This window comes from Vanrija pseudolonga, chromosome 1 (genome assembly GCF_020906515.1).
Source record: "Vanrija pseudolonga chromosome 1, complete sequence".
Classification (NCBI taxonomy): domain Eukaryota; kingdom Fungi; phylum Basidiomycota; class Tremellomycetes; order Trichosporonales; family Trichosporonaceae; genus Vanrija; species Vanrija pseudolonga.
The window spans coordinates 144,046-169,698 of NC_085849.1; the positions used below are offsets into that span (position 1 = coordinate 144,046).

Below are 25,653 nucleotides of genomic sequence, written 5' to 3' on the forward strand. Positions count from 1 at the left end.
CCTCCAACTCCCACTCCACCACCACCACCACCACAATGCCCTCTGATTCCCTCCCCAGCGTGGCCGTCGACGCAGTCAACGAAGCGACCTTCCGCAGCATGCAGCGCGTGCTCGCCTCCCTCATCGGCCCGCACACCGACCTCGGCGACCTCGACGACCTCGAAGACCTCACCCAGCGCGCCTGGTCCATCACCGACCGAGCCTTGGCCATCGAAGCGCGCGCCGCTGCCTTCGAGGCCCTCGATACCCTCCACACGCGCCCGGAGAGGCGCACGCGCGCCCTCGTCAACGTCCACGCGTACGGCGACCACCCGCCGGCCCGGGCCGGATGGCAGCAGTTCAGCACGACTGACCGCGGCACCGACTTCAACCCGGCGCTCGTCAGGCCCCAGCTGGCGCCGTACATCCCCCCCTGGAGGACGACGCGCCGCGGCGGCACTCGCGTCCACGTCGACTACGCTGCGCTGCTTGACGACATGATGCCGTTCTCGGTCCGCGGCGGCAGCAATGTGCGCGGTAGAGGCGCCATGGGCACGACGCGTGAGCCCCTGCCTTGGGTGTATGCGACCGAGGCCGAGGCGCTGCGCCATGTCCATGTGAGTGTGTGCTGTGTGTTGTGTGTGTTGGGGAAGCCGCGCCGACGCTGACACACAACGTGCGTAGGAACTCCAAGACCTCATCCTCTGGTGCACCAACCCCACCGGCGACCTCTCGGGCCCCACCAAGCAGTTCCTCTTCGACAGCGCCATCCCCATGATCCTCAACTACATTGACGAGGTGCACGCCACGCTCCGCGGCGATCTGCGCCGCCCGCGCAGCTACGAGTTGTCGCCGTTGGACATCACCGCCCCCCGCGCGAGTGCCGACGAGGCCGACGAGAATGGGTTTGTGCCGTATTTCAGCGGCGGCAACCCCGGTTTCTCCTTCTACATGTAGAGCAAGAGAGCATGGGCGAAGGGAGGTGTGAGGAGAGAGGAGCGAGGTGGGGGTGGGGGTGAGGGGTGAGGTGAGGGCGTAATGAAGCAAGAAGCGAGACTCAGCGAGTGGAACGAGGCGAAAACGAGTCCAAGACGAGGCGACGACAAGACCAACAAGACAAGGCGAAGACAAAGCTCAAAGCGAAGACAAAGGCCCGAGGCTCGAGGGCAAAACGCGAGGCGGCGCGAGACGACACGAGGAATGAAAGTAGAGGTACCGACTCTATGCAAGTGTGCAGGGTGTTGTGCGACGCGACGCGGATAAGAGCAGGGGCGAGGGCGCTGTGCCGAATCAACAATGACACCGAGGTCGGTGTGCATCGTCGAGGCGAGTTCCCCTGCACCAGCCGCCGTGAACAATCAATCGCGCCGAGGGTGCGTATCATGTCTTGGCACCGCACCGCACGATGCGAGGCCAGCCATGGGATGAAGCAAGGCAGAGGAAATGGGGAAGTCGATGGCCCAGACGACTCGAGCAACGATGACCATCATGATGCCCCGCATGACCGACGACGACCGCGAGTCCACCTTGCCTCTGAGCATATCAGGCTACGCCCGCGCGGCGTGGACGAACGTCCAAGAACGCCTCGTGAGTCCCCCGACCGAGACCAACCCGTTAACTCCCAGGCCCTGCAACGCGAGCTCGTCGAGGCGCAGCGCCTCGCCACCGACCCAGACTTAGCACCGGGTCTGCACGACACGGTGCTCGTCGTGATCGAGTTTGCGCGCGCGCTGCTGGCGCATAATGCCCGAGAAGGGGAGCAGTTGGGCGCGGTGTGGGAGGTCGAGACAGAGTGTGGGGAGTGGTAGGAACCGACTGCGTGCACGCATGCACGCTGTCATTGTGTTGTTGCTGCTGCTGTTGTTATCGCTTGACCCGAGCCGATGGCGCCTCGCCACGACACGGCCATGTCCGAATCGAGGAGGCGGAGGCGGCGACACGGCCGCCTGTCGGCCCTCCTGCCGCCGTGGTGTTGCTCACTCACCCCGCACCACCTCGCACGAGCGGCAAGTTGTCCACCTCGCTCCCACTCACATACATATGATCGCAGCTCAGCGCACCATGCACCCCTCCCATACTCACACCCGCCATGACACTCACCCAGACCACCCCAAACGCAAACATCGCAATCATCCAACTGCGCGCGGCCTCCCCCGCCGCCAAGCTCGAGACCATCGCCCGCGTCCGCGAGCTCGTCGCGCAGGCCGTGGGCCAGTCCCACGCGGCCGGAGCGCCCGTCGACCTCGTCATCCTCCCCGAGCTGTGGAACGGCCTCGCGGACCCCGACGAGAGCATCACGCACGACGAGGTGATCCCCGAGGTCGGGGCGAGGGTCGGGGATATTCCGGCTAAGAGCGTCAGCGTGCGCGCGTTGGCGGAGATTGCGGCGCAGCACAATATTTGGCTCGTTGGCGGTGGGTCGATCTCGGTTCAGATGGGCGCGGCGGGCATAGGTTGCGCTCCCGAGCTGACGCTCGCTCGCTCGCTCTAGGCACGATCGTCGAAACCGGCACGCCGAAGCTCTACAACACGGCCACGGTGTGGTCCCCGGCCGGCGAGCTCGTGCAGAAACACCGCAAAGCGCACCTTTTTGACATTGCCCTCCCCGCCGTGACCTTCAAGGAGAGCGCGGCGTTCGACCCGGGCCAAAGCCTGTGTACGTTCCAGACGCCATGGGGCAAGTTTGGTCTTGCGATGTGCGTGCAGTGATGGGTGGAGAGCTGACTTTAGTTGCTACGAGCTGAGGTTTGCCGAGGTGGCGATTGCGCTCGCGCGCCAGGGTGAGTGGCGTGGGGGTATCGGGGGAGGTGACGCTCGCGCGCTGACGCGCCCTCGTGCAGACATCTCGGCCATCATCTACCCCGCAGCATTCACCAAGCCCACCGGCGAGCTCCACTGGGAGCTACTGCACCGCGCCCGCGCGCTCGATAACCAGGTCTACGTGTTCGCTGCGTGTCTGGGGCGGGTCGAGCCGGCCAAGGTGGTCATGGTGGGTGGCATCCGACCGCCGTCAGGCGGGCGTAGACACACGCTGACACTGGTGCCCAGTACGGCCACTCACTCGCTGCGAATCCCTTGGGCCAGATCGTCGCGACCGCTGCCGAGGGCGAGGAGATTGTGTACGCGACGCTGGGTACGTTGATGGTCGGAGCAGGGCTGACAGCGCAAGACCACGACGTCGTCAAGGATACCCGCGCCGGCATCCCGCTCGGGACGCAGCGCCGGTTCGACCTGTACGCTGATATTGGGGTCGGGGCTGTTATCAGTGCGGCGTGAGAGAATACGGCGTGAATGGCCGGTGGGAGCAGGCTGGTGAAGGCGCGCCGATGCAGAATGTCCGAAGTGCCACCCCCTCCTGTCAATCTCGACGCTAGCGGGCCCGCCGAATCGAGAAGTGCTGCTTACATCCTCATTGTCCTACTGTATCATACTTCTACACTCTGCTACCCACTCACTCCCAACCCCGTCACACGCGACACTAAGCCCGAACGCCGACCAAGCCCAGCACCTCCCTCGACAGCGGGGGCTCGTTGAACGGCCGGCGGTTCATGTGGTCGATGCTCCCGTCCGGCTTGCGCGGCACGGCCTCTGGCTCGAGCGTCAGATCACGGTCGGCCATGACGACGTTGAGGTACGGCCAGTGGGTCGTGCCCTTGCGGTCGTCGAAGATGGCCTTCTTCTTCTCCAGGTCCGCGGGGGACATGAGGCTGCGCGGCGAGTAGCAGATGTAGGTTGCGAAACGCCAGTTGCCGCCCGTGGGGGACTGGTTCCAGTGGACTGTGCGCGAGTCCCAGACTGCGGTGGTGTGTTAGCATTGCGCGGCGTGGGAGGGACGTCCAGTAAGGACAACGCGGTCCACTCACGAATCAAGTCCCCGGGGTTCGCGCACACCTTGACCGTCTCACACCCGGCCTTCTTGAACCACTCCCACTCGTCATCAGAGAACAAGTACGAGTTCTCCTTCTCGCCCTTGTCGCCCTCGGGCCGCCAGCCGCCCTGCTCGGCAAAGTGGCGCTCGTGCAGCAGGTGGCTGCCCTTCATGACTACCAGGCCGCCGTCGTCGGGGCCGTTGAGGCCGAGGTTGGCGATGCCCTGGTACAGCTCGAAGCGGTCGATGCGGCGGACGTTCTGGTCGATGTCTAGGGGTGGGGGTTAGCCTTGATTCCGTCTCTCCCGCCCGCAGCAGTCGCGCAGCGACTGCTGCTTAGTTACTCACGAGGCCAAGGCCGCGTAGGCTGGATGTCTGTCCTTCCACCAGGCCCCAGCGGCGTCGTCGCGTTCATGCCATCAAACGACACAATCAGATCGTCCGTCCCCCAGATCTCGGCAAACGTCTTGAGGATGCCGGGCTCGGTGCGGATCTTCCACACAAAGTCCTCGTGCACGACGCCGCCGTACCGGTTGTACATGCCGCCATGGTGGCCAAAGGGCATGAGCTCCGTTTTCCAGGTGCTCGGGTCGTCGCGCTTGAAGCCGTACCCGAACGCCTCGATCCACTGGACCGCCTTCTCCTGGAACTCGGCGCAGGCCTCGGGGCCAACAACGCCGGGGACGACAACGTACCCGTCGCGCTCGAGGTCGATCAGCCACTGGGACTTGGTCATTGTGTGAGTGTGTGTGCGTGTGTGGATGGGGGCAGGCGACGCGCGCTCGCAGCACACCCTTGTTATGTATGCATGCTCGCACGTCCCGGGGTCTGCTGCCAAGTCTTCACCCCGCTCCGGCCCCCCGCAGAGAAACCCCCCAGCCAGCCCTTGCAATGTCCGATTCGGCGCTGGACCGGTCCGAATGGCCGACTGGGAAATGTGCGCTCTCGTACTGCCGGGCCGGTCATTCTCGGTGATTATGGTCCACCAACGCGCCGCGGCTGTTCGTCTGCGCAGGCGTTGGGGGTCAGCCGACCTGACATAAAGCGTGGAATGCGCGCACCGCACATGACTGAGCCCCTCGGAAGTGCTGCAAAACTGTTGATGGTGGAATGGGGTGTGTACGGGTGTCGGACTCGCGCGACGGTGTTTTCTCCACACTCACCGGGGTTGAGAGACGACGTGTCGCACAATTCAAAGTTGCGCACTTGACTATAACACGCACATTCTTCTTCTACACTCAGTGCCCACCTACTGCGACCGGGTCTGTGTCAGTCTCCTACGACCATCTATCCCCGCCCCGGCGACATGGAGTGCTGAGCGCTGAGCTTCTGACTGCAGCTGAGCCCAGCTCTTTAACATATACCCCAATTGACTCGGGTTCTCTTGAAGGCCGACTTTTAGCGCAGAACCGTGTGCCCTCGGTGTTCTTGGTGTTCGGCACCCCATTGTCGTGCAACACGGCCCCGCGTGGCCCAGGCGGGTTCACCCCGCCCACCCCTCCTTGGCAGGCTTCGATGCGCGGAGCATTGGCGCCCCCCTCTGGGCGGAGCAGCGGGGCCGAGCATAGCCGGCTTCTGCTTCTGCGTCCACTAAGCCCTATCTCCCGCGGCAGGTAACCGCAGTCGAGCGCGGTTGGCACTGCACGTCCGCGGCATGCCGACTGGAGCGGGCCGACCTCCGACGCGCGCAGGCTTGGCTAAATGTGGCGAGTGGATAGGCCACACCCACCGAGGTCCCTGAGGAAGAAGGGCGCTGGCACCACTGGCACGTCGCAATAGCCTCGATCCGAAGCGACGACGTACAAGGAGAGCAGCGCTATCCCCCGAGGCGCGGCAACGCAGAGTGGTGGTGGCACGCCTGCGTGCTTGGCAGTGGACAGCCGAGGACCAGCCAGGAAAAGGCCGGCTTGCCGTGCTGCCTGCCCCTGAGGCATCTGTAACGACGGCCACACCCCGCCTGCCTCCCCTCCTCAATCGCTTAACCCAACTCAACGCAGCGAACGGCCCCACAAGGCCCATTCTCGGCGCATTCAGCGTACCTCTCTCCCCCGCCTGCCCCCCCATCCGCTCCCAAATGGGCCCCGTCGCGCTCGTCGAGAGCGCCGGCTATCCCCCGCTCGGGGGGTTGACACCGCTGCGAGGTGGGCTCGGCGATAGCGCCATCTCCGTGAGCGGAGCAGGCCTGGACACGATCCCTCCTGGGGGCCCTCTTTCGCCCGAGGCTCCGCTCGGGGGAAGTGAGGGGTGGAGGCGGAGCTGCGACGTTTTGCATAAGATGTCGAGGTGTGGAGAGTCTTGGCGCCACAGCTCCTCGGCTCCTCGTTCGGCACGACAACAACAACATAAAGTCGTAACCGCTGCGCTTTCGACTTAGGACACCACGACATCTCCACGCAACATCATGGCTGGCGGCACAGCTATCGCACCCACTGGCGGCTCGAGCGAGCTCGCAACCATCCTCGCAGGTCGCGACCTGCGCTGGTACAAGGGCTACCAGCTACGTCTCATCCTCATGCTCGTGAGTCGGCATCCCCGCGTCGCCAACTAACCGCAGTTCTTGGTCCTCATCACGTCCGTGACCAACGGGTACGACTCGTCGATGATGAACGGGCTGCAAAGTCTCGACACGTGGAAGTCGTACTTTAACAACCCGCAGAACCACCCCAAGACCTTCGGACGTGAGTTCCCCAGCCCCGCTCGTTTCTCTTGAAGCCTGTTGACCTCATTCCACAGTCTACACCGCCATCCTCAACATTGGCGGCATCGCCGCTCTCCCCTTCGGCCCGTTCATCGCCGACAGGTTTGGCCGCCGCATGGGCATCTTTGTCGGGTGCGGCATCATGATTGTCGGGTGTGCGCTGCAGGCCGGCGCGCTCAACCCGGGCATGTTCCTCGCCGGGCGCGGTATCGTCGGCTTTGGAGTCAACATTGCGCACCTCGCCGCGCCGGTCCTCATCACTGAGCTCGCGTTCCCGACGTACCGCGCGCCACTGACCTCGGTCTACAATTCACTTTGGTACCTCGGCTCGATCATTGCCGCGTGGACGACGTACGGCACCTTCCGGATCAACAACCAGTGGGGGTGGCGCATCCCGAGCATCCTGATGGCGCTCGCGCCGATCGTGCAGTTTGTGGCTATCTGGTTCATCCCCGAGTCGCCGCGCTGGCTCATCAACCACGGCAAGACGGAGCAGGCGCTCGACATCATCGCCAAGTGGCACTGTGACGGCGACCGCAACGACCCGCTCGTCGAGTTCGAGTACGCCGAGATGCAGGAGATGATCCGCGCCGAGCACGAGTCGAAGGAGACGACTTACGCCAGCCTTTTCAAAACCAAGGGCAACCGCCGCCGCATGCGCATCGTCATCGCCATTGCCTTCTTCTCGCAGTGGAGCGGGAACGGCCTTGTGTCCTACTACCTCTCGCTCATCCTCAACTCGATCGGCATCACCAAGCAGTCCGACCAGACGCTGTTCAATGGCATCCTGCAGATCTACAACCTGTTCTGTGCCGCATCGTCTGGGCTGCTTGTCGACCGAGCCGGACGCCGACCCCTTTTCCTCGCGTCCACGGGTGGCATGTGTCTCTCGTTCATCTGCTGGACGATCAGCAGCGCAGTCTACACGAACAGCTCGCACACGTATGACCCGGCCTGCCTCGCCCTGCACGACGGGAACAAGGCGAGCTGTGTCGCGCTCGACGCCAACAAGCATGCCGGGCATGCCGTCATTGCGTTCATCTACCTCTTCTACACGGCGTACAACCTCGCCATGAGCCCCCTGATCGTCGGTTACACGGTCGAGATTATGCCCTACTCGCTCCGCGCAAAGGGTCTCATGATGCTCCAGCTGGGCGTAACCTGCGCGTCGACCTTCAACCAGTACACCAACCCCATTGCGCTCGACGCCCTCGGCTGGAAGTACTACATCTGCTTCTGCGTCTTCATCGCCTTCGAGTTTGTCTACTGCTACCTGTTTGTCATTGAGACGCGCGGCAAGAATGGCATCCTCTCGCTCGAGGAAATCGGCGCTTTATTCGACGGCCCCGCCCGCTGGGGATTCCAGAAGAACCCCGCAGTGGACGGCACCGCTGTTGATCAAGAGAATGCTCCTGGCCTCTCGAAAACTGCATCGAACGCCAAGGACGGCGATGTGGTGCACATCGACGACACCGAGGGTGCGAAGCGTCACTGAGGCGGTGACCAACCCGACGTCACACCATGGCGTGTCGCGCGAGTCTTCCATTATTAAACACATTTAACTGCGTATGAATCAAGTTGTCCAGTCTGCTCAAACAAACGACAGATTCATTCCAACAAACTACTTGATAACTTCATTCCTAATCCTAACAAGATACTTCAACCGCTTAGCACTTCACGTTGATGACGACGTTGGGGCTAATGTTCCACCAGGGGGTGTAGCACATGCCGCCGATGTTGTAGAAGCCCGAGTTGGTCTTGCAAGTGATCGCAACGTCCGTGTTGGGCGGGTAAGTGGCCATGACGGGCAGGAACATGTTGGGGCCAAAGTAGCACGGCGTAGTGGTGATGGTGTACGGGTAGCCGTAGTTGGGGGGCCACTGGCGCTTGTCGTTGCTGCCCGCGGGCGGCTCGGGGGCAGCCTCGACGTCGTTGGGCGACTGCACGCGCCCCTCGGCGGCCTTGAGGGCCAGCTCATACGCGTGGTTCGCGGCCTCGGTGTGGTCCTCGCGCGGGGCGAGCGAGATGGGCTGGTCCGCGGGCAGGGCAGTGGCGAGCGTGGCGGCCGTGGCGGCGAGGAGGGCGAGGGAGAGCTTCATTGTGGCGGGTTGATGCTGGGTTTGGGCTATTGAGTTGGGAGTTTGGGAGTGGGGATGAGTTGGTGAAGAGGCGAATGGCCGAGTAAAGCAGCCTTATATGTCTTCCTTGAGACGTCGTTCCCACTCGTACAGGTCGTTCAGCTCTCGTCAGCCCGCCCAGCCCCCTCAAGGCGGCAGTCCCGGAACGGACAGCGATCCAGGTCCCACGACCGCACATGAAACCTTGGACGCACCGAGTAACCCAAAGGCAGACCGAGCCATACCTCCTCTCCCGAGCTACGCTACCACCCCCAACTCATCTATATCGTTACCGCGGTCACGGACCCCGCTGCCCGACTCAAACAGCCCCGACAATAGCCCCAAGGGCGATGCTGCGATGATGCCACTGTCCTCAAGGTTGTGTTAATTAACCCTCGGTCGTACCTTCTTCATCGATAGCGCTGGGGTCCCGAGCTCGACGAGAGCCTCGCCGTCCCGCAGGCACTTGGAACAGGCTGAATGTTGAAGCTGGGGCCAGCTGAATGACGAGGCCAAATCAGCCGCGCTCGCTCGACCTGCCGCGACCTGACTCGACCTGCCAAGAGCGCTGTCAGATCTGGGGCCCGTCCTGCGTCTGTTTGAGCTGTGGCGGTTGCTGTGCGTCCGAACCGCACAAGGGGGTACGGCATGGTGTGCGAGATGTGATGCCGGTGGGGGAGGTGGGTGGAGTAATCGTCTCGGCCGTATCAGAGCTCGGCGGGCTCGTGGGTGGGCAGCACAGCGCCTGGCCCTTGACAGAAATGCCTATGCGAATATGATAGCACCAATGCATGCCTCATTTGCTTCTTCCAAGTATTGTGCAGAGTACGGCGGACTACATGTAAGGGATGATGTCCTCCATGTACTTGCCGAGAACATCTCCGGCCTTCTGCCTAAAGTCATCCTTGATAGTAGTGAAGAAGACCTTGAAAAAGTTGATGAGTTGTCTGTTGGTGTTGTCCCACCGAGGCCAGTTGACATTGACCTTGCTCTTGCCCGGGCTTGTGCCGCCGGAAGCATCGTTGGGGTCGAGGTTGTAGAGGAAATTGAAGTAGTAGCCGTGGAGACCGTTGGACAGGTAGGTAGGGATGCCACCGAGGTAGAACATCTCGAGGATGTCACTGCCGTGGAAAGTGCCAACGATGGGGAGGCCAAAACCGTAGCTCGAAATGTAGGACCAGGCAGGAACCTCGGGGTGGAGCGTGGTAGCAACGGACAGGAACCAACGACGAGATAGAGTGAAGACCAGGTCGCCCAGAATCGCAGCCATGCGCTTGAAGCCAGGGTACCATTCGTTGAAGATGAAGGTACGGAAGGGCGAGCCAGCGGTGATGTCGGCGGGGTATGCCGTGACAAGCTCGGTCAGCTTGTCTCTGGAGAAGCCGGGGACAAAGACATTGGACAAGTAGTCGACAATGTCCTTGGTGTTGGATGACGTGTTGAGCTGCGCCAGACTGAAGATGGTGCCCTCGTCCTCCTGGTCACCGATGATGAAGGGGACCGGAGCATACTTGCCCTGCTTGAGAAGGCGGACGGGGCAGTCGGGCAGGACGTCGCCGTCGTAGCGTGGGAGGTAGGAGAGCGCGACCGAGTTGTAGCCCAGCACGTGGGGGACCGAGTTGACGGCGCTGTAGAACTTGTCGTAGGGAAGATTCCTAAGGCAGTTGAGCGTGTCGGCCTGACCGGCACAAGGCGAAGCCGCGACAACCTGGTCGTAAACACTCTGACCCTTGGGGCCGTCGATTGGGCTGATGGGCACGGTCGAACCCGAGTTCATGATGCCACCGCGGAACAGAGGCTTGCCCTTGTAGAGGTTGTTGCCACCATAGTAGGCCATCATGTTCCAGACTGAGATGGCGCCAGCCGACTCGCCCCAGATGGTCACTTTGCTCGGGTCGCCTCCGAACGCTGCAATGTTGTCGGCCGTCCACTCGAGGCCGAGGCGCTGGTCACGGTGGCCCAGGTTGCCCGCGCCGGCCGCCTTGATCTCCTTTCCGGCCAGGAAACCCCATCCGCCGACACGGTAATTGACAGCAACGAAGATGAAGGGCTTGCCGAGGTCCATGCCCCTAGACACGATGATGCCACCATCGTACATAGAGTTCCAGCCAAGCTGTTGTTGGTGTGGTGGTTAGTCACCTTGAATCAGGCACCGCGGGGTCTTGTTACCGTCACTCACCTCGAAGCCTCCGCCAAAGATCCAGAACAGGACGGGGAGGTTGTCCCCGGCCTTGGTGCCCTTGGGCCGGAAGACGTTGATGTTCAGACAGTCTTCCTGGCTCTTGAGGGCCTTCTTGAACAGGGGCGACTCGCTGACGATGCTGACGAGGTTGGGGAGGAGCGAGGGGTCTCCCGGCCTGCCAAGGAATTGAGGGCATGCTGCCGATTGTTGGGTGGCATCAAAGTTGACGAGCGGCCTGTCCAGCGGTTTCGGGGGAGCGAGACGCAGTGCGCTAACGGGAGCCTGCGCGAACGGAATGCCAGTAAAGGCCTCGATGTTGATGCGCGACAGGCCAGTGATGCTTCCCGCGGGAATGTTGATGCTGACCGTCGGGAAGATACCACGCTCACCAATGTCGTTCTCTGTAACATACGGGGCGGGTGTGGCCAAGGCGCTGCCAAGGAGGCTAAGAAGAAGCAGTCCTTTGGATACAGTCACCATGACGAATGTGACCGGGGAGGGAGGAAGGGAAGCTGTCGGGGGGTTGGGACATGTCAGTTGTGCAGCTCCTTGTCACCTTTAAGGCGTGCAATGTTAATGGGACAATGGGTGGGACAGTTGCCCGAACAACGAGCTGGGCAGGGACCAATGTCCCGCCGCGCAGGATGCATGGCGGGGACATGTTTATTTACCGCGTGCGAGCGTTCTCTTGGCAGTGGATGGCAATGTGGAGCAGCAGGAGCAGAAGAAGCGAAAGTGTTCTCCGGGCTTGGGTCGACAACCAAGACGAGGAAGAGGCAATGGGCCTGACGTTTACGAGAGCTGGGGCTAGCGTCCTCCCTCGGACGCGTCTGTCCCTGGAGCGCGCGTCACGATGATGCGTTTGGGTTTGAGGGACCCGTGGCGCCTCACACTTGACCGATCAGTCCAGGCCCAGGGACAGATGCATCCACTGGAGAGCTTGACTGTCTCCACAGCTTGGAAGAGGGGGCGCCATAACACTGGGTGAGACATGACTGTCCTGATCGTCATGTGGGTGCAAGGCTTGGCAGGTTTGGTGTTTCACCGTCTTCCTGGGGCTGAGACATGGCTGCAAGTCGTCTTCCGTTGCGTTTTCTCCTCCTCAATCACATGCACATTGAGCTTTCCCGCAAGCTATTGTCATCTCCATCGTCCGACTTGAGCCCTTGGATGAGTTGAGCATAGTACTTACTTGCATGGTTTTCATCTCTTCCTCATTTCAGCATGCCCGAGTACCATCTGATGTCACAAACTTGCATCCGAGGTGTGCGCTGTGTGCGGGGTTCGGGGTGCCGCACATGCGGCAGCCAACCAGGCTCGTGGTTGTTGACATTAGCGCGCTGTTCGAGTCAGCAACACGACAGGGTCGCGCCTTGCTGGGCTGGATTCACTAGCTGTTCCTGCAGGCAGTGGCTAGTGCAGGATAAGTGTATCGTTGACATGCTGTAAGCCGGTGCAGAGCCGCCGGTCGAGGTTCCCGAAGTCGGCGCAGTCCTCGTTATGGAGCTGTATGCATCCGACTCTGTGTTGGCGAACAGCTCCTCCGACCAATGGGCTGTGGAATGACCGGTGTCTCAGTCTCGATGATCTGTCTTCGACATGTTGGACCAGCACTGCCAAGGCCAACCCAGCATTCCGCCAGACGAACCGAACAGGAACCTGGCTCCGAGGTTCCAGCACAGTGGTCAAAGAACGGGATAAGCATCAGAGGCTAGCGCGGCTTGGCCACCGCCAGTGACGTCTGAAGGCACCGAGGCCATCTCACACCGCCCCCGAAGTTTAAAAGCACACACGTCCTGATCTGGGGTGTGGTGACTTTGCCTCGGCAAGATGGAAGCAGCCTGTCCACACTTAATGTGGGTTAGCCCGGCGCTTCCAGACTGGGGGACGAAAACTGTTCCTGGGGAGGATGCCCGGCCGACCGACCGACGTTTCATCTCATGACCGCCATTGCTCATGGCCAACACTTCGGCGACGACAAACTGTATGAGGGGCATGCACAGAGCTCGTGATTCGACAAGCATTCGGATGCTGATTGAACGCCGCAGACGCGTCTCGCACTAGAACCTCGCACCAGACCCCTGGTTTGTGGCGCCGGCGGAAGCGAATGGGCAACCGCCAAAAACGATGGCTGCTCTCACAACTCTTCTCTTCTTGCAACTCATCGCTCTACTATACACTGTAAGGGAGTCGAACCCCTGCCGCATCGATGGCAACGATGCATGATACCGTTTCACCAACAGTGTTTCGTGCCTTCGAAACGGACAGGAGGGAGTTGAGGATGTTGGAGGTGGCGGACGTCTTTGGAGGCTGTGAGTGACTTCGGCCTCTGGTTTCAGACGTCAGCCACTCTGGTGCCGCCATGCCAGTTCCAACAGAGGAATCTGTGCCTATGCAGTCGATGAGAGTGCCTCTAAGTCCCGACGAGGCATTGCACCACGGGTGTGAGCTCATCGTTTACTCACCGCGACAACTCCCGACCTCGCCACACGTCACTGTCCGGCGTCAACACCACCCTCCGCCGGGCTGCAAACTGACACTTTCTCCTCCCGAATGTGCCTCGTAGCTTGGATACGGTTCATTTAAAGTGCGACACCACTGACAAGGTTGAACCTTGGCCCACCACCTCCATGACAACGGGTGGAGTCAAGTATGCGAACCAGGCGGGCATCTGACAATGACCGAACCTTACTAGCGGAGATTCTCACCCACACCTCGGGATTGATGAGCGCAATCTCAGCCTCATACACGAGATCATTCCACTGTGGGTCTCATATAGACTGCGATGCAGCCTAATATTCTTTCTCCCGCCGCTGAGAACCTTGCATACCATCGTTGTCTGAATGCTGGCAGGGCTACCCTCGTCCGTCACGGACTGGCTGCCATCATCACCTCGTCCCGCCGGAGTAACCAAGGTCGGCACGGTCGTACAGTCCACATGTCAGATTGCTTGGCGGCACGCTGCAAATAGACTGCGATGATGTCGCTTCGAACTTCATTTACCCGCCAACGGGGACCTTGCATACCTTCTTCTTTTTGGCGGGTTGGCAGAATCCACTTGTCCGCTAGACCGTCGTGACTTGTCCGCAACGTCATGGCACCTGAGAGTCAGCTGAAAGAGCTGTGTTCCTGTGACAAGGCCTGGTTCCTATGTGGTGGCACTGCGACAGGGTCACATGCACCCCACTTCGACTGCTATGTACAAAGCACAGACCATTCTGACAGCAGCCCTCCAAGTGACCCCATTCTCTCAAGAACAATGCTTTTCACCACTCTCCTCGCCCTTTCTGTTACCCCCGCTACCGTCCTCGCCGCGTGGGGTGATGCGTGCAGCATTACCCTCAGTGGTGGCGGCAGCGGCTACGACATCGGCCTCTATGGTTCGTTCCCCGACGTGTCTCCGCTGACGCCAGGTACCTGCGTCTGGACCTCCGAGTGCCACCTAGACGATGGCACCCCCGGTATATACAGGCCTGGGGGCTGCCCCAACGACCCCGCCGATGTCCAGTGCTGCTGGACGCGAAACTGCCTGACGGTCGAAGCGAACCGCTGCCCCGGCGATGAGACCATCATGTGTGCGGTCTACTCCAACGAGTGCTGGAAAGTCGACACGGGCAGGTGCCCTGGCGGGTGGAACGAACGCTTCGGTCTCTACAAGTACACTGAGAATGGTGTCGTCCGTAAATGCGACCCTCCTGCGTGAGCTCCGTGCAGCCAAACCACATAGCGAGTTAGCAGAAGCCCCCGTTCGCTGTAAGCGCCACATGCCCCAGAATGAACCAATGTACCTGTTTCATGCCGTTGTGGTCATTGATTTGAAGGGGGCTAACAAGCCAGCGCGCGCGATGATGGCATTGGACACCCTGCATCGGCCGGGAGTTGTCAAGGTTGTGGAAGGCAGTGTGCTCCCGGTCCGCATCCCCGGATCGCTTGGCCACACGCTGTAAATAGCCTGCAATGATGCCGTTTCGGCTACTTTAGCTGCTGACACGGACACTTGCGCTATAGGCGACGGGCACATGTGGTCAGCTGGACTAGGGCTCCTACGATGACGCCTCGCTTGGTTTGGGTTGAACAGACGATGCCAATTCAAGAGACGAGAACCGACTTGCATAAAACCGGGAGCGTGAGACGGTCAGAATGCAGCTCCAAAGTCCCCCAAGACCCCAGCCTACCGACCATGCTTTCTATCACCCTCCTCGCCGTCGCCCTCACCGCACCCATGAGCCTAGCGGCCTGGGGTGACTACTGCAACACCAACCTCAAAGCAGGCGACCCCACGTCCAACTTCAATGGTCAGCCACCTCCCACGTCGTGGCTGACGATGCAGGTGTCTGTGTGTGGACTTCTGAATGCCACGGAGCCTACGGCCAGACCGGCAAACCTATCCCGGGCGCCTGCCCTAACGATCCGGCCGACGTCCAGTGCTGTTTCGCCCCAAGCTGTATGTGGGTGAGGGACAACCTGTGCCCCGGTGACGACACCGTCAAGTGCGCGCCCACGGGATGGTGCTTCAACTTTGCCACGGGCGAATGCCCCGGTGGGCCTGGGTTCCGTACCCCGCTCGATCCGTACAAGGATGAGAACGGCCAATACGTCAGGTGCTACGAACAGGCGTGACCCACTGTGAGCCAAAACTATCTCCGCCCCCTTTCGCTCGGTACAGAACGGTGGCATGCCTCGCGAAGAGCTCCAAGTCCTGCTATGATGCATTTGATGTGCCTGTGTCACTAAAGACACACGGGCAACTCGACAGTGACGCAGTTGTCAGAGAGGGCCAGGTGTCGCGGGCCCCAAAGTTCAGCAGCTGATCCTCAATATTCGCATGGAGCAAACACTTGGCGTGGAGAAGGTGTTTCAACGAGGCGGGCATCATCAACTGACCGAACCTTACCACCCGAAACTCCCACCAACCGTGGTAATCCCCCTCCAAGATCCCGAAGCGTGATAGTGCTACGACACCCAAGATCGCCAAGAAATTTGTCTCCATTAGCCTTCGACTGACGTTGGTTGTGATCATCACTGGCTTATGGACGGGGACCTTTCGCCACATTAGGCACACCTTCTACGCACATCCGCCGGCAGCTTAACAGTGGTTGCGATGACAACGAGCTTTGGATCTTGGCGACGACCAAAGGTCACACTGCTCGCACGAAGAAGGCCACGACCTTCACAAACGAGAGCCGTGTCGTCGAGTCCGTTGGGTATATAAAAGGTCAGCACCTCACTGAGTCCAAGGACCCCACCACACCCCAACATGCTCTTCACTTCTCTCCTCACCGTCACCCTCGTCACCCCAGCCGTAATCGCCACCTGGGGCGACTGGTGCTACACCAAAGTAACAGACCACCGCGGCTTGACGTTCAATTTTAACGGTAAGTCCCCCTTGCTTGTCCCATTCCGCTAAGCCACAGGTGTTTGCGTCGGGACGTCAGAGTGCTACGGCGCCTACGAAATGGACGGAATCTCGGTGCCGGGCGCGTGCCCCGGTGACCCGGCTCACATTCAGTGCTGCTACGCCCCCGTGTGCTATCCGATACAGCACGGCCGGTGCCCCGGTGGCGACAACATCAAGTGCCGAGCCGACACTGGCTACTGCTGGGAGACGCAAACTGGCAGATGCCCGGGAGGCGACAACTTCCGCGCTGCCCCTAGGGCGTACATGCCAGACGGTGTCCCTGTGAAGTGCTCGTAACAAGATGAATATGTGTGCCTGTCAGGCAGCGATGACGTTTCGAGCGCGGCCTTTGGGGTAGTTCATGTTGTTAGGGATGACGACCAAGTGTCCTTGGCGAGAGGCTGAACTCTTTCAACTGCCGGCCATTTCCCTAGATGATAGACCTGGGTATTTCCGCCCCCAGTCTCCGCACAAGCCGCAGCGTTTGTTGGTGCCCGGTGATTCTGAGAGCATTGCGGGAGTGGGTTAGCATCCGCCGAGGTTGGGTGGAATGACGGCGACGGTGACCCCGAAGTTTGGCTCCACGCTCGAGACAATAAGATTACATACATACTAAACAAACTTGTGACACCCCTACATGCCTGCAGAGCGTGCCCTATGCTGTACAGTATGTGATGTGCTATACCGCACTGTGCTGTGTCGTAACGCCTAACAGTACCATCACCTGTGCAGCTGGAGCGGCTGGAGCACAGTCAGCGGCCAAGATGGGGACTACTCCGACCTAAAACTGTGGCGTGTGTCTACTATATTGTCAAGGATGACGACGAAGTGAAGGTCTGACTGATCCCGCTGCACGACGGATGCATGACACAGTGGACTCAGACATCTCTGCTCCCTGGCACAGGACCCACGCAGAGGTCGTGAGACATACCGTCCAGACATGAAGCTTACAGTAGAGAGCGTGCCTTTAGATGGCGCGCGATTCCAGAGGGGTGGATCCAATGTCTGGACTCCACCCATCCCCATGTTCTTGACCCGAAGCGAGGATGGTGGGGCAGTACGGGTGCCAAGAGGACAACCAACGAGCAGCCCCATTCACTGCCGTCGTCGCCTATAAGTAGTGCGCAGGAACCTCACAAGTTCATCACAGCCAATACATACAAACACGACAACCATGCTGGCCGGATACCTTGTCGCTGCTGCTGCTTTCGTGTCCCCGTCCCTGGCTGGCTGGAGCGATGCCTGCAAGATCGGCAAGAAGCAACTGGAGGGCAAGTACCCACCGCGGAGATCACGGATGCTGACAGGGGTTCGAAAGGCGTCTGCCTCCCCACCGCAGAGTGCAAAGGTGCCATCAATGGCCGCACAGGCACGAGCTATAAGGGCTACTGCCTCAACGACCCCGCCGATGTCCAGTGCTGCCGGATGAGCGGCTGCTTCCACACTGTGCGCGGCTACTGTCCTGGCGGACCGAATGTCCTCTGTGTCCCCTTCGACAACACGTGCTACAACACTGTATCTGGAGCGTGCCCCGGCGGCGACAACTACAAAGCATTGCTCTCGGTGTATACAGAGAAGGTCGGCGGCAAGGACATGAACTACAGGTGTTGGCCATGAGGTCGTTGTTTATAGAAATGAAACTTGTTTTGGAATTGCACAATCCGAGGCCGCTGAACTGCACTCGCAAGGACTAAGGGCCATGGGCAGTCCTTGGCTACAACAAGGCATGACCTGGCTGCTTTTGCTAAACTGTAATGGGAAAATGAGAGCTGTAGTGTCGCCTTCGGGTTCTAGACCAGTGTCTTCGCGCTTCTCCACGGAGGCCGTACATATGTCACTTCTTCGCAAGCACGACCGACTTGACTGGTGTGATCCCGATGCATGTAGGCTACGCCCACTAAAGGATGGGACCGGATCCCGAGGTGCGTGTCTCAGAAGTGCCCGCAGGCCGTGTAGAGGTCTGCAGATATTTAGTGCAGTCCGTGTAGATGCTGAAGAGTGACCGATCCCGCCAAGAACACGCTCCCCACCCTTCGTCTACCACCACGTCGAGCTCGTGCCCCTCTTCCCACGAAGTATGAACCTTGTTCCAGTTTGCTGGTTGCTACAAACTTAAGCCCAGTCAGCTGGATGTGACGTATGTAGTCTACACTTGGCAACGGTTGACACCGAGCATGAGCATGAACGGGATATAAATCCGACACCTCAGACCCGTGAAGCCCCCAACAGCCGCCTGGATCACCTCGCCTCTCCTACAATGCTCGTCAAGTCTCTTCTCACTGTCGCGCTAGCCGCCCCAACCGTCATCGGAGCCTGGGGTGACTGGTGCTACACCAAAGTGACAGCTCACGGCGGCAAAGTCTTCCCGTTCAACGGTAAGACCCTCGTTGTGCTCTCTCCCTCCCAGCTAAGACGCAGGTGTTTGCGTCGGGACATCAGAGTGCCACAGGGCATATGGAGAAACAGTGGGCAAGCCGGTGCCAGGCGCGTGTCCCGGCAACGCGCCAGGCATCGAGTGCTGCTATGCGGAGGGGTGCTACCCGATCAAGCACGGCCGCTGCCCGGGAGGCGACGACGTCAAGTGCAAGGCCGACGTGGGAGACTGCTGGATAATGGCAAGCGGCGCATGCCCGGGAGGCGACAACTTCCGTGCCGCCATGTTCCCTTACAAGCGCAACGGTGTGGTTGTCAAGTGCTCCAACGTGCCGCTGTAGCTTGCGTGGCGAGATGAATCTGCGAGCCTGCTTCGCCGCACGCGAGCTTCGCGATGGGGGGCAAGCTGTGACGTATGTATGACGGGATATTCTTTCTCCCGCCTGTGCATCCCCCCGCTGGGAATGAGCACCTCCGCTGGAGTCTTGGCAGTGACAGGCACGCGCGTCGAGTGTGGCGGAAGTCGTCGAGGGATGTTAAACCAACATGTCGGTTGTGGCAAGGTGACATGGTCACGTGGCTGCTCTCATGCTCGTTGATGTGCAGGTTGGCACTCGTCCTCAGCCGCCAGTCACTCGAAGGCGCAAAAGCAAAAGTGGGCAGTGGAATGTGATCGACACACGGCCATTTCGATAGTCGTTATCTCGGGATCATCCACCGCCACACCGCCAGGATGTATGTAACACACGTTTGTCTCGGACTTCCCGACCCCCGAAGTGCTAGGCAAAGCTTGAATGTCTAGCGGAGTGGGTCGTCTTTGGCTGGTATGCGCTTGACGGCGTCACGAGACCGCTTGCTTCGGTCGGTTTATCACTCGCGTATGAAGCGGGCGCCGACACGCGCCAAAGTCGCCATGTCGACGTCAGACTCGGGACACGACTTGCTTTGCATTCCGCGCCGATGCTTCGCCGTGCGATATGTAGTCGCCCTCGCCCGCCACACAATCAAAGTGCCCGTTTCCGTTTCACCACCAACAGTGACCCGACCCACTCAAGCTATTTGCCCGTTCATACATATCACCCACCACTTGACCCACTCTCTCAAGCTCACTTCCCAGACTACTGATTCACACTGGGTTTAGTCGTCCCGAGTCCGAGGTCAGGTGCGAGGTCAGGTGTAATGAAACCACTCCAACGACTTGGTGTCATGTATGTCTCACTCACACCGTAAAACATTGATCTACAGTAAATTGCTCAACCACCTACATACAACCTCGAGTATTTACTGTCGAGGGACACCGCTTCGGCGAGTCATGGTAGCCGCTCATCGATCGACCTTGTCCCGACCTCGGCCCCTCCTCAAATGAACCGAGCGCCAGGTGCCATTTCTGTGTGTGTTTGGTTCAGCTCCAAAGACCTCCTCGTCATTTTCAGTCTCGTAGTCACCGCCAAGCTCAGCCTAGCCCCCCGTAGGTGTCGCCAAGGTGAAGCAGAATACCGCGACCCACTCGGGACGTGAACTAACGCGTCTTCACACCACCGCTGAACTTCACTGTCGCCCGCACTGCTGAACTCTACTTGCCCCCGCATCACGAACTCAACTCATCACGCACGTTTGCTTTCCCTTCACTCACCCATGCCTCGTCTTGAGGCCGGCGCCTCGTCTCCAGGCTGGCCGGATGTCGCCGTGGACCACCGTCGCGAGGTATAAAGGCGGAGTGGCAAGGGTGCGGGGGGCCGCCACGGCCTCCTCTCCGCACCACCACGACATACAAAACAATGTTCGCTGCCCTCGCCCTCCTCCTCGCTGCGCCCGCCCTCGCCTCCTGGGGAGACTACTGCAACTCTGATGGCCTGCCTGGTGAGCCCCTGCCCACCCTCACCACCAGCCTCCGCCCCCCCTAACACCCCGCGCAGGCGTCTGCGTCTGGCGCAACGAGTGCCTCCAGTACCCCAAGGCCTACCCGTACGCGGGCTACTGCCCCGGCACCCCCGCCGAGGTGCAGTGCTGCTACGTCCCCAACTGTGCCATTGTCGAGGACAACCGCTGCCCCGGCGACCAGAGCGTCAAGTGCCACGTCGTGTCGGGCAAGTGTGCCATTGTTGCCGATGGCCAGTGCCCCGGCGGGTCAAACTACAAGAAGATCCTCGGGTTCTACGGTAACGGCAATGTCAAGTGCTCGTAGACAGAAAGAATGAATCTATGCAGTCGCCAAGAGTCGGAAGTCACGAGTCGCATACCATTGAGTCCATTCGCTACTAACATGCACTTTTTGTGCGGGTATCGGGAGAGGCGTGTACTATGTAGATTCTGGCGCAGGGGGCAGGGGACGTGTGACGCGGGGCTCGGCGAGCTCGGGGCTCTCGGCAATCGGCTCTGGATGCGCGAGGACAGCACTGGGGCGGGCAATGACCGGGCTGGTGGCCTCGTGGCGCGCTCCCGAGCCGCCGCTCTCCTCGAGACGCCGCTCGAGGAGCGCAAGGCGGTACCCAATGATGTCCATCTCGCGGGCCGAGTGGGCTGAGTGGGTAGAGACGGCCGACGACATGCGCTGTTCCGGGTGCACGTTGGCACCAGCCTGAGGCGAGCGGTGGACAGGGCTGACAATGGCCTCGTTGTACGACGGGAGACCGAACTCCACATCTGCCTCGGATGCAGGCGCCGCTGGACCCGCGGCTGTCTTGCGGTCCGATGCACCCGAGACGACAGACTCAGTGCCCTCAGCATGCAGCTCGGCCACACGTGAACCCTCGGCATTCGAGCTCGCGGCAGGAGGGAACGGCGAGGCGTCCCCGAACGAACTGCCAAACGAATTGAGCTGGTTGATCAGGGGTCGAGTGGCCGGATCAATGCTACCGCTGTGGCTGTGGTCCGAGTAAACCGTGTCGGTAGGGTAGGCTGTGACCGTGCCGGTGGCCGTGTGGAAGTCGCCGGTTCCAAAGTCGGTGCGGAGTGGAGGCATGTAGCTTTCACGCTGAGTGTGCTGCAGGGACCCGCGGCGCGCTACTTTCGTCAGTGGTGACTGAGGGGTATTGTACTCACGCGTGTCGTCGACGAGATTCATGGGCGAGACGCCCTCCGACTGCCACTTGTTGTTCTCGCGTTGGTTCCTGCGTCTCCACCACCAGAAGGCGCCAGCAAGGATAGCCAGGAATCCGATTCCGCCGACCTGAAGTTGTCAGTGTCTTTGTGTCTTTGTAATCATAAGCACTCACCACGCCGCCGACAATAGCGCCAATGTTGCTGTTGCTACTGCTGCCGCTGCCGCCGCCGCCATTGTTCTTTGAACCTCCGTTCTTGCTACCGGCTGGGAGACCACCGGGAACCGTCGTGTTGCTGCAACATTGTAAGCATACAAGCAGTAGGTTGGCCACAAGTACCCACCCAGAAGTCACCAGGTACACGACACTGTAAAAGTCGAACATGTCCATGCCATCGCCGCCGAGGTACGTGAACGTCGTGGTGTAAATCTGGTTCGGGTCGAGGGCGACGAACCACAGAAGGCTGTACATGTTGAGCAGCGGACCCCCAGGCGAGTAGGTCGTGGTGGATGGGCCGTGGATGGGATTCGGCGAGATGTTGGCGATGAAATTGCCGTTTGTAGGCCCCGTACCACCGTACACAAGCATGACGGCAGTGTTGTTAGGTGGCGACAACTGCAGGGTTGACTGAGGCGTGGCCGTCGTGATACTGTTGTCGGTGACACAGTGCGACCCGTCCAAGTTGCACATGAGCGGGTGTGCTTCCCACCAAGCTGGGTCCGTCACCTTGATGCCTTTGGTTACCTGGTTGCCCTCGCCGAGGCCCGGGATGGTGATATTCGTGATTGATGTGCTGCGCGATGTCGTCAGTCCTTTGTGCGTGCGCAGTTCTTTTCAACAACTCACTCTGAGCCACCGACAATGGTGGTCACGACGGCCCCAGTAACAGCCACCTGGCCAGAGTTGAGGCTGAGCGTGACGGTGTGGTCGTCGTAGCTCATGCCCCCAATGCCAATCTGTGTTGTGCTGGTGGTGATGCTCTGGGGCGTCGCCTGCTGTCCATTGGTGTTGAGGGTGACCACGCCCGGGCCAGAGACGGTAAAGTATGCACCGGTGCCGGTGAAACGGAGGCTGACACTCGACCCGACCCTTGTGGTGGTGTGCGCCGACGAGCCGAGTGACACCATGTAAGTGGTCGGCGCCTGGGAGTAGTTGAAGCTCCATCCGAGGCCGGGCGCCGTGATATTCATGGTCATCGACGGCATCGGCGTCCACTGGAGCATGGGCGACGAGTCGTCAAACGTGATGTTGTACTCCTTCCACTGGGCCAGCGCCGGGACGGCAGCCAGGGCGAGTAGCGCGAGTAGCGCTACCATGGTGACTGTGTTGGTTGAGTGTAGTGAGGTGTGTGAACCGAGGTGATAGAGATGTCGTCGATGGTGGTGGTGATCTTGCGAGTTGCGCGAAGAGTCGAGATGTGAGGGGCTGTGGTAGAGCAGTGCTCAAAGCAGTGTGTGTGTTGCAGTGAGAGGGCGGCGGCGGCGAGAAGCCTGGGAGGAGGGTCCTTTGGGCCAACAGTGTGTACAGGTGTGTGACGCCTGCTACTCGCGCTTCTCTCTCTCTCTCTCTCTGGCTGTCTTGGGGGGGGGAGGGGGATCTCTGGATCGACAAGCGCTGTTTCGCAGTGCCCGTCAGAAAGAAGAAGCAGAAGAGATGAACAAGGACAAGTGCTTGTCGCTCAACGGGGGGTCGGTCGACAATGGCAAGTGCACTGCGAGTTCAGAATAGAAAGTGAGGGTGAGAGAGTGTGAGAGTGAGAGGGAAACACAAAAGGGGGGACAATGGAGGTGAACAATAAAGCCACTGACGACGAGGGGGGATAAGGCGGCGGCGACAAGGACCAGTGTTCGGGCGACGACTAGTAAACCATATTCAGTAGACGTAGTGGCCTCTCTTGGCACTAACACGACAACCACGGCACAGACGGGGAGGTGGGCAGCGGAGGCGAGGTTCACAGAGGCCTTGTTTTGCATGGCTGGGTGCACGGGGTGAGAGGACGAGCGAGTGACATGGTGACAGTTGCCCAAGTCGACCAGACCAGCTCGACAGCCGCAGTTGGGCGCCGCGCGCCACGGCACGCGGTCCAAGCTCAGCGGCCGCCTCGACGCCTCGCCGCGCTTCAGAGGCCGGGAGGCCGCCTCGTCGCCTCACTGTCCGCGCATCTCGCTCAGGCCACGACCACGACGACGACGACAAGTCGAAAACAATAGCGGGGTTGCGGTGCCGTCCGGGGGCGATGAGAGATCCATTCAGCCATGCCGCTGAAATTGCGAGAGGGAGCGAGTGAGCGCAGCACAGGCGGTTGCACCGGTCGTTGTCAAGCAAAGTAAAGGCCGCATGTGGTGCATAGCGCGGTGGGCCGTCCGTGGCGCGGTGGGCTGGTTCTCCACACCGTGGGAAGTCGGGTTTCAGCGGCGCCGCGGTAACAGCAACACGGCGACATGCATGATCATGCATGCTGGAGCAGTCCGTTAGCGGGTGGGAAGTGGGCCGTCGTGCAGTGCGACGCAGTGCGCGCGGTCCGCGACCGGGCCGTCAAGTGTCGTATAGCCTCCCCTCCCGGTTCCGCGACTTGCGGGCGGTGGAGGCCGCGGCGCGCGGTGCCTGTGCAGCGTTCCAGCGTGGTTACCACCAAGCATAAAACTTTAGCCCCAGCGCCAACGGTAGTAGTGACGGCGGCGGCGCCGGTGGGCGACGGTCTCGACGATCGACGGCCCGCAGAATCCGGGCCTAGCTACTGCTCGCTACTTGGCCTTGGTTTGCTCGCGGAGGAGGCGCCCGAGGGCGATACAGGTGGCAACGGTGAATGCGACGTCGACGCCTTGCGCCACCCAGATAAAGTACTGCCGTCAGCGGTGACCGCCGTGCCCCCCGTGGGAACTCACAGTCTTCTTCTGGTCGCTCTCTTCTGATGTCGAGAGCACTTCCCGTCGAACACGGGCGACAGTGTACGTGTTGTTGAGTACAATGTCGGCAGTGTTGTTGACGAGTTGGCCCTGCAGACGGAGGGTGGCGGGCTGGTGAGTCGCGAAACCGGTGTAATGGACGCCGAGGGCGTGAGTGCCTGCACGAGGTGGGTCAGCGAGGAAGCAAGGGCCCAGTGAGCACGCACCAGAGTCCATGTGCACGTCGAGCACAATGGCTCCGCTGGAGTCGAGGCCGACAACCCCCGTCGTCTTGCCTGTGAATGACAGCGAGGAGCGGAGTGTGATGAGCTTTACGTGGTCTGGTCCACTTATAGCTAACCCGCCGTCAGCGACATTCCTCGCTTCCCAACCAAGCTTTACACTCACTCAGCTCCTTGTGCAGCGACAATGCCCGGCGCTCGCCCTTGAGGACGATGTCCCCATTCGTGTCGGTGACATTGTAGACGGCCTGCGCCGAGGGTGTGAGCGCAGAGCGAGGAGTCATGGCGCCGAGATCCGTCTTCCTCCGCCTTGCTCGCCTTCCTCGACCGCCTTCCCTCGGACCACCGATCACCTTCCCTCCGCCGCCGCCGGTGACATCTACCTCACAGGCGCCTTCCTCCCTCCTTCCTCCTTCCCCCTTCCTCGTCCCCGTCAACTTGACTCACCCCTCCTGTTGGCAGAGTCTCCTCGGCCACCTTGAGAAATGTCGGCTTGTCGGCCACCCAATCCGCCAGCAGTCCGACTGGCGGGTCTAATGGAACAAAGACGTCTGGGACGCGGCTCTTGAACGCTTGCATCGTCGTGGGGCTCGTGAGGGTCGTCGGCGCCGTGTCGCTGCTCGGCGCCGTTTGCTGCGTCGTGTATAAAAGGCGCTGCGAGTGGATAAGTGAGGAGGGATGCATGTTCCAACTTTGGACAGACGTGGGCCAAAACGGCCAAAACACCAGCCCAGTCACGCGAGGTGGGCGGTAAACATGGCCGACATGGTCCAATGACGTCGCCGGTCAACGGCCCTTGCCCTTCTCTCCTCGACGTCATGCACCTTCCCTCCTCCTTATCGACATTGAACAGCGTCTCTTGCATCAATC

The 25,653-nt window shown here is 60.5% G+C and overlaps 13 protein-coding genes and 1 non-coding gene across 15 annotated transcripts; 9 read left to right on the forward strand and 5 right to left on the reverse strand.

Annotated features, from left to right (window-relative positions):
• Positions 1 to 35: 35 nt before the first annotated feature.
• On the forward strand, positions 36 to 936 carry LOC62_01G000057 (uncharacterized protein; the record flags this gene model as incomplete). The annotated part of the gene is made up of 2 exons (XM_062766484.1): positions 36 to 596; positions 664 to 936. The coding sequence occupies 2 exons, from the start codon at positions 36 to 38 to the stop codon at positions 934 to 936; spliced, it is 834 nt and encodes a 277-aa protein (XP_062622468.1).
• Positions 937 to 1,458: 522 nt separating this feature from the next.
• Positions 1,459 to 1,787, forward strand: LOC62_01G000058 (uncharacterized protein; the record flags this gene model as incomplete). Its single annotated transcript, XM_062766485.1, has 2 exons — positions 1,459 to 1,566; positions 1,605 to 1,787. The coding sequence occupies 2 exons, from the start codon at positions 1,459 to 1,461 to the stop codon at positions 1,785 to 1,787; spliced, it is 291 nt and encodes a 96-aa protein (XP_062622469.1).
• Positions 1,788 to 2,068: 281 nt separating this feature from the next.
• On the forward strand, positions 2,069 to 3,255 carry NIT3 (Omega-amidase NIT3; the record flags this gene model as incomplete). The annotated part of the gene is made up of 6 exons (XM_062766486.1): positions 2,069 to 2,393; positions 2,471 to 2,675; positions 2,710 to 2,759; positions 2,820 to 2,968; positions 3,028 to 3,112; positions 3,149 to 3,255. The coding sequence occupies 6 exons, from the start codon at positions 2,069 to 2,071 to the stop codon at positions 3,253 to 3,255; spliced, it is 921 nt and encodes a 306-aa protein (XP_062622470.1).
• A 111-nt stretch (positions 3,256 to 3,366) lies between these two features.
• Positions 3,367 to 4,605, reverse strand: LOC62_01G000060 (uncharacterized protein). The gene is made up of 3 exons (XM_062766487.1): positions 4,196 to 4,605; positions 3,843 to 4,118; positions 3,367 to 3,774 (listed from the first exon to the last, which is right to left on the reverse strand). Exons 1-3 carry the CDS (start codon positions 4,581 to 4,583, stop codon positions 3,458 to 3,460), a joined length of 981 nt encoding a protein of 326 aa, XP_062622471.1. The 5' UTR covers positions 4,584 to 4,605; the 3' UTR covers positions 3,367 to 3,457.
• A 1,643-nt stretch (positions 4,606 to 6,248) lies between these two features.
• Positions 6,249 to 8,040, forward strand: LAC12_0 (Lactose permease; the record flags this gene model as incomplete). The annotated part of the gene is made up of 3 exons (XM_062766488.1): positions 6,249 to 6,365; positions 6,402 to 6,525; positions 6,581 to 8,040. 3 exons carry the CDS (start codon positions 6,249 to 6,251, stop codon positions 8,038 to 8,040), a joined length of 1,701 nt encoding a protein of 566 aa, XP_062622472.1.
• A 172-nt stretch (positions 8,041 to 8,212) lies between these two features.
• LOC62_01G000062 (uncharacterized protein) lies at positions 8,213 to 8,644 on the reverse strand (the record flags this gene model as incomplete). Its single annotated transcript, XM_062766489.1, has 1 exon — positions 8,213 to 8,644. One exon carries the CDS (start codon positions 8,642 to 8,644, stop codon positions 8,213 to 8,215), a length of 432 nt encoding a protein of 143 aa, XP_062622473.1.
• An 853-nt stretch (positions 8,645 to 9,497) lies between these two features.
• ARB_02369_0 (putative secreted lipase) lies at positions 9,498 to 11,324 on the reverse strand (the record flags this gene model as incomplete). Its single annotated transcript, XM_062766490.1, has 2 exons — positions 9,498 to 10,775; positions 10,842 to 11,324. The coding sequence occupies 2 exons, from the start codon at positions 11,322 to 11,324 to the stop codon at positions 9,498 to 9,500; spliced, it is 1,761 nt and encodes a 586-aa protein (XP_062622474.1).
• A 1,695-nt stretch (positions 11,325 to 13,019) lies between these two features.
• On the reverse strand, positions 13,020 to 13,090 carry LOC62_01G000064. The gene has a single exon. It is a non-coding gene; the product is annotated as a tRNA-Gly (tRNA).
• Positions 13,091 to 14,103: 1,013 nt separating this feature from the next.
• On the forward strand, positions 14,104 to 14,791 carry LOC62_01G000065 (uncharacterized protein; the record flags this gene model as incomplete). The annotated part of the gene is made up of 2 exons (XM_062766491.1): positions 14,104 to 14,543; positions 14,746 to 14,791. The coding sequence occupies 2 exons, from the start codon at positions 14,104 to 14,106 to the stop codon at positions 14,789 to 14,791; spliced, it is 486 nt and encodes a 161-aa protein (XP_062622475.1).
• A 233-nt stretch (positions 14,792 to 15,024) lies between these two features.
• On the forward strand, positions 15,025 to 15,464 carry LOC62_01G000066 (uncharacterized protein; the record flags this gene model as incomplete). The annotated part of the gene is made up of 2 exons (XM_062766492.1): positions 15,025 to 15,139; positions 15,175 to 15,464. The coding sequence occupies 2 exons, from the start codon at positions 15,025 to 15,027 to the stop codon at positions 15,462 to 15,464; spliced, it is 405 nt and encodes a 134-aa protein (XP_062622476.1).
• A 637-nt stretch (positions 15,465 to 16,101) lies between these two features.
• LOC62_01G000067 (uncharacterized protein) lies at positions 16,102 to 16,539 on the forward strand (the record flags this gene model as incomplete). Its single annotated transcript, XM_062766493.1, has 2 exons — positions 16,102 to 16,219; positions 16,259 to 16,539. 2 exons carry the CDS (start codon positions 16,102 to 16,104, stop codon positions 16,537 to 16,539), a joined length of 399 nt encoding a protein of 132 aa, XP_062622477.1.
• A 1,960-nt stretch (positions 16,540 to 18,499) lies between these two features.
• On the forward strand, positions 18,500 to 18,956 carry LOC62_01G000068 (uncharacterized protein; the record flags this gene model as incomplete). The annotated part of the gene is made up of 2 exons (XM_062766494.1): positions 18,500 to 18,617; positions 18,661 to 18,956. The coding sequence occupies 2 exons, from the start codon at positions 18,500 to 18,502 to the stop codon at positions 18,954 to 18,956; spliced, it is 414 nt and encodes a 137-aa protein (XP_062622478.1).
• Positions 18,957 to 20,393: 1,437 nt separating this feature from the next.
• On the forward strand, positions 20,394 to 20,800 carry LOC62_01G000069 (uncharacterized protein; the record flags this gene model as incomplete). The annotated part of the gene is made up of 2 exons (XM_062766495.1): positions 20,394 to 20,475; positions 20,532 to 20,800. 2 exons carry the CDS (start codon positions 20,394 to 20,396, stop codon positions 20,798 to 20,800), a joined length of 351 nt encoding a protein of 116 aa, XP_062622479.1.
• A 36-nt stretch (positions 20,801 to 20,836) lies between these two features.
• LOC62_01G000070 (uncharacterized protein) lies at positions 20,837 to 25,489 on the reverse strand. 2 transcript variants are annotated; one of them, XM_062766496.1, is made up of 5 exons: positions 22,503 to 23,838; positions 22,000 to 22,449; positions 21,831 to 21,951; positions 21,658 to 21,784; positions 20,837 to 21,618 (listed from the first exon to the last, which is right to left on the reverse strand). In XM_062766496.1, the coding sequence occupies exons 1-5, from the start codon at positions 22,970 to 22,972 to the stop codon at positions 20,915 to 20,917; spliced, it is 1,872 nt and encodes a 623-aa protein (XP_062622480.1). In that variant the 5' UTR covers positions 22,973 to 23,838; the 3' UTR covers positions 20,837 to 20,914. The 2 variants fall into 2 exon arrangements, with proteins under 2 accessions (XP_062622480.1, XP_062622481.1); XM_062766497.1 differs by lacking the exons at positions 20,837 to 21,618; positions 21,658 to 21,784; positions 21,831 to 21,951; positions 22,000 to 22,449 and adding exons at positions 24,542 to 24,720; positions 24,769 to 24,882; positions 24,950 to 25,031; positions 25,231 to 25,489 and having other exon boundaries at positions 23,815 to 24,499.
• Positions 25,490 to 25,653: the final 164 nt, after the last annotated feature.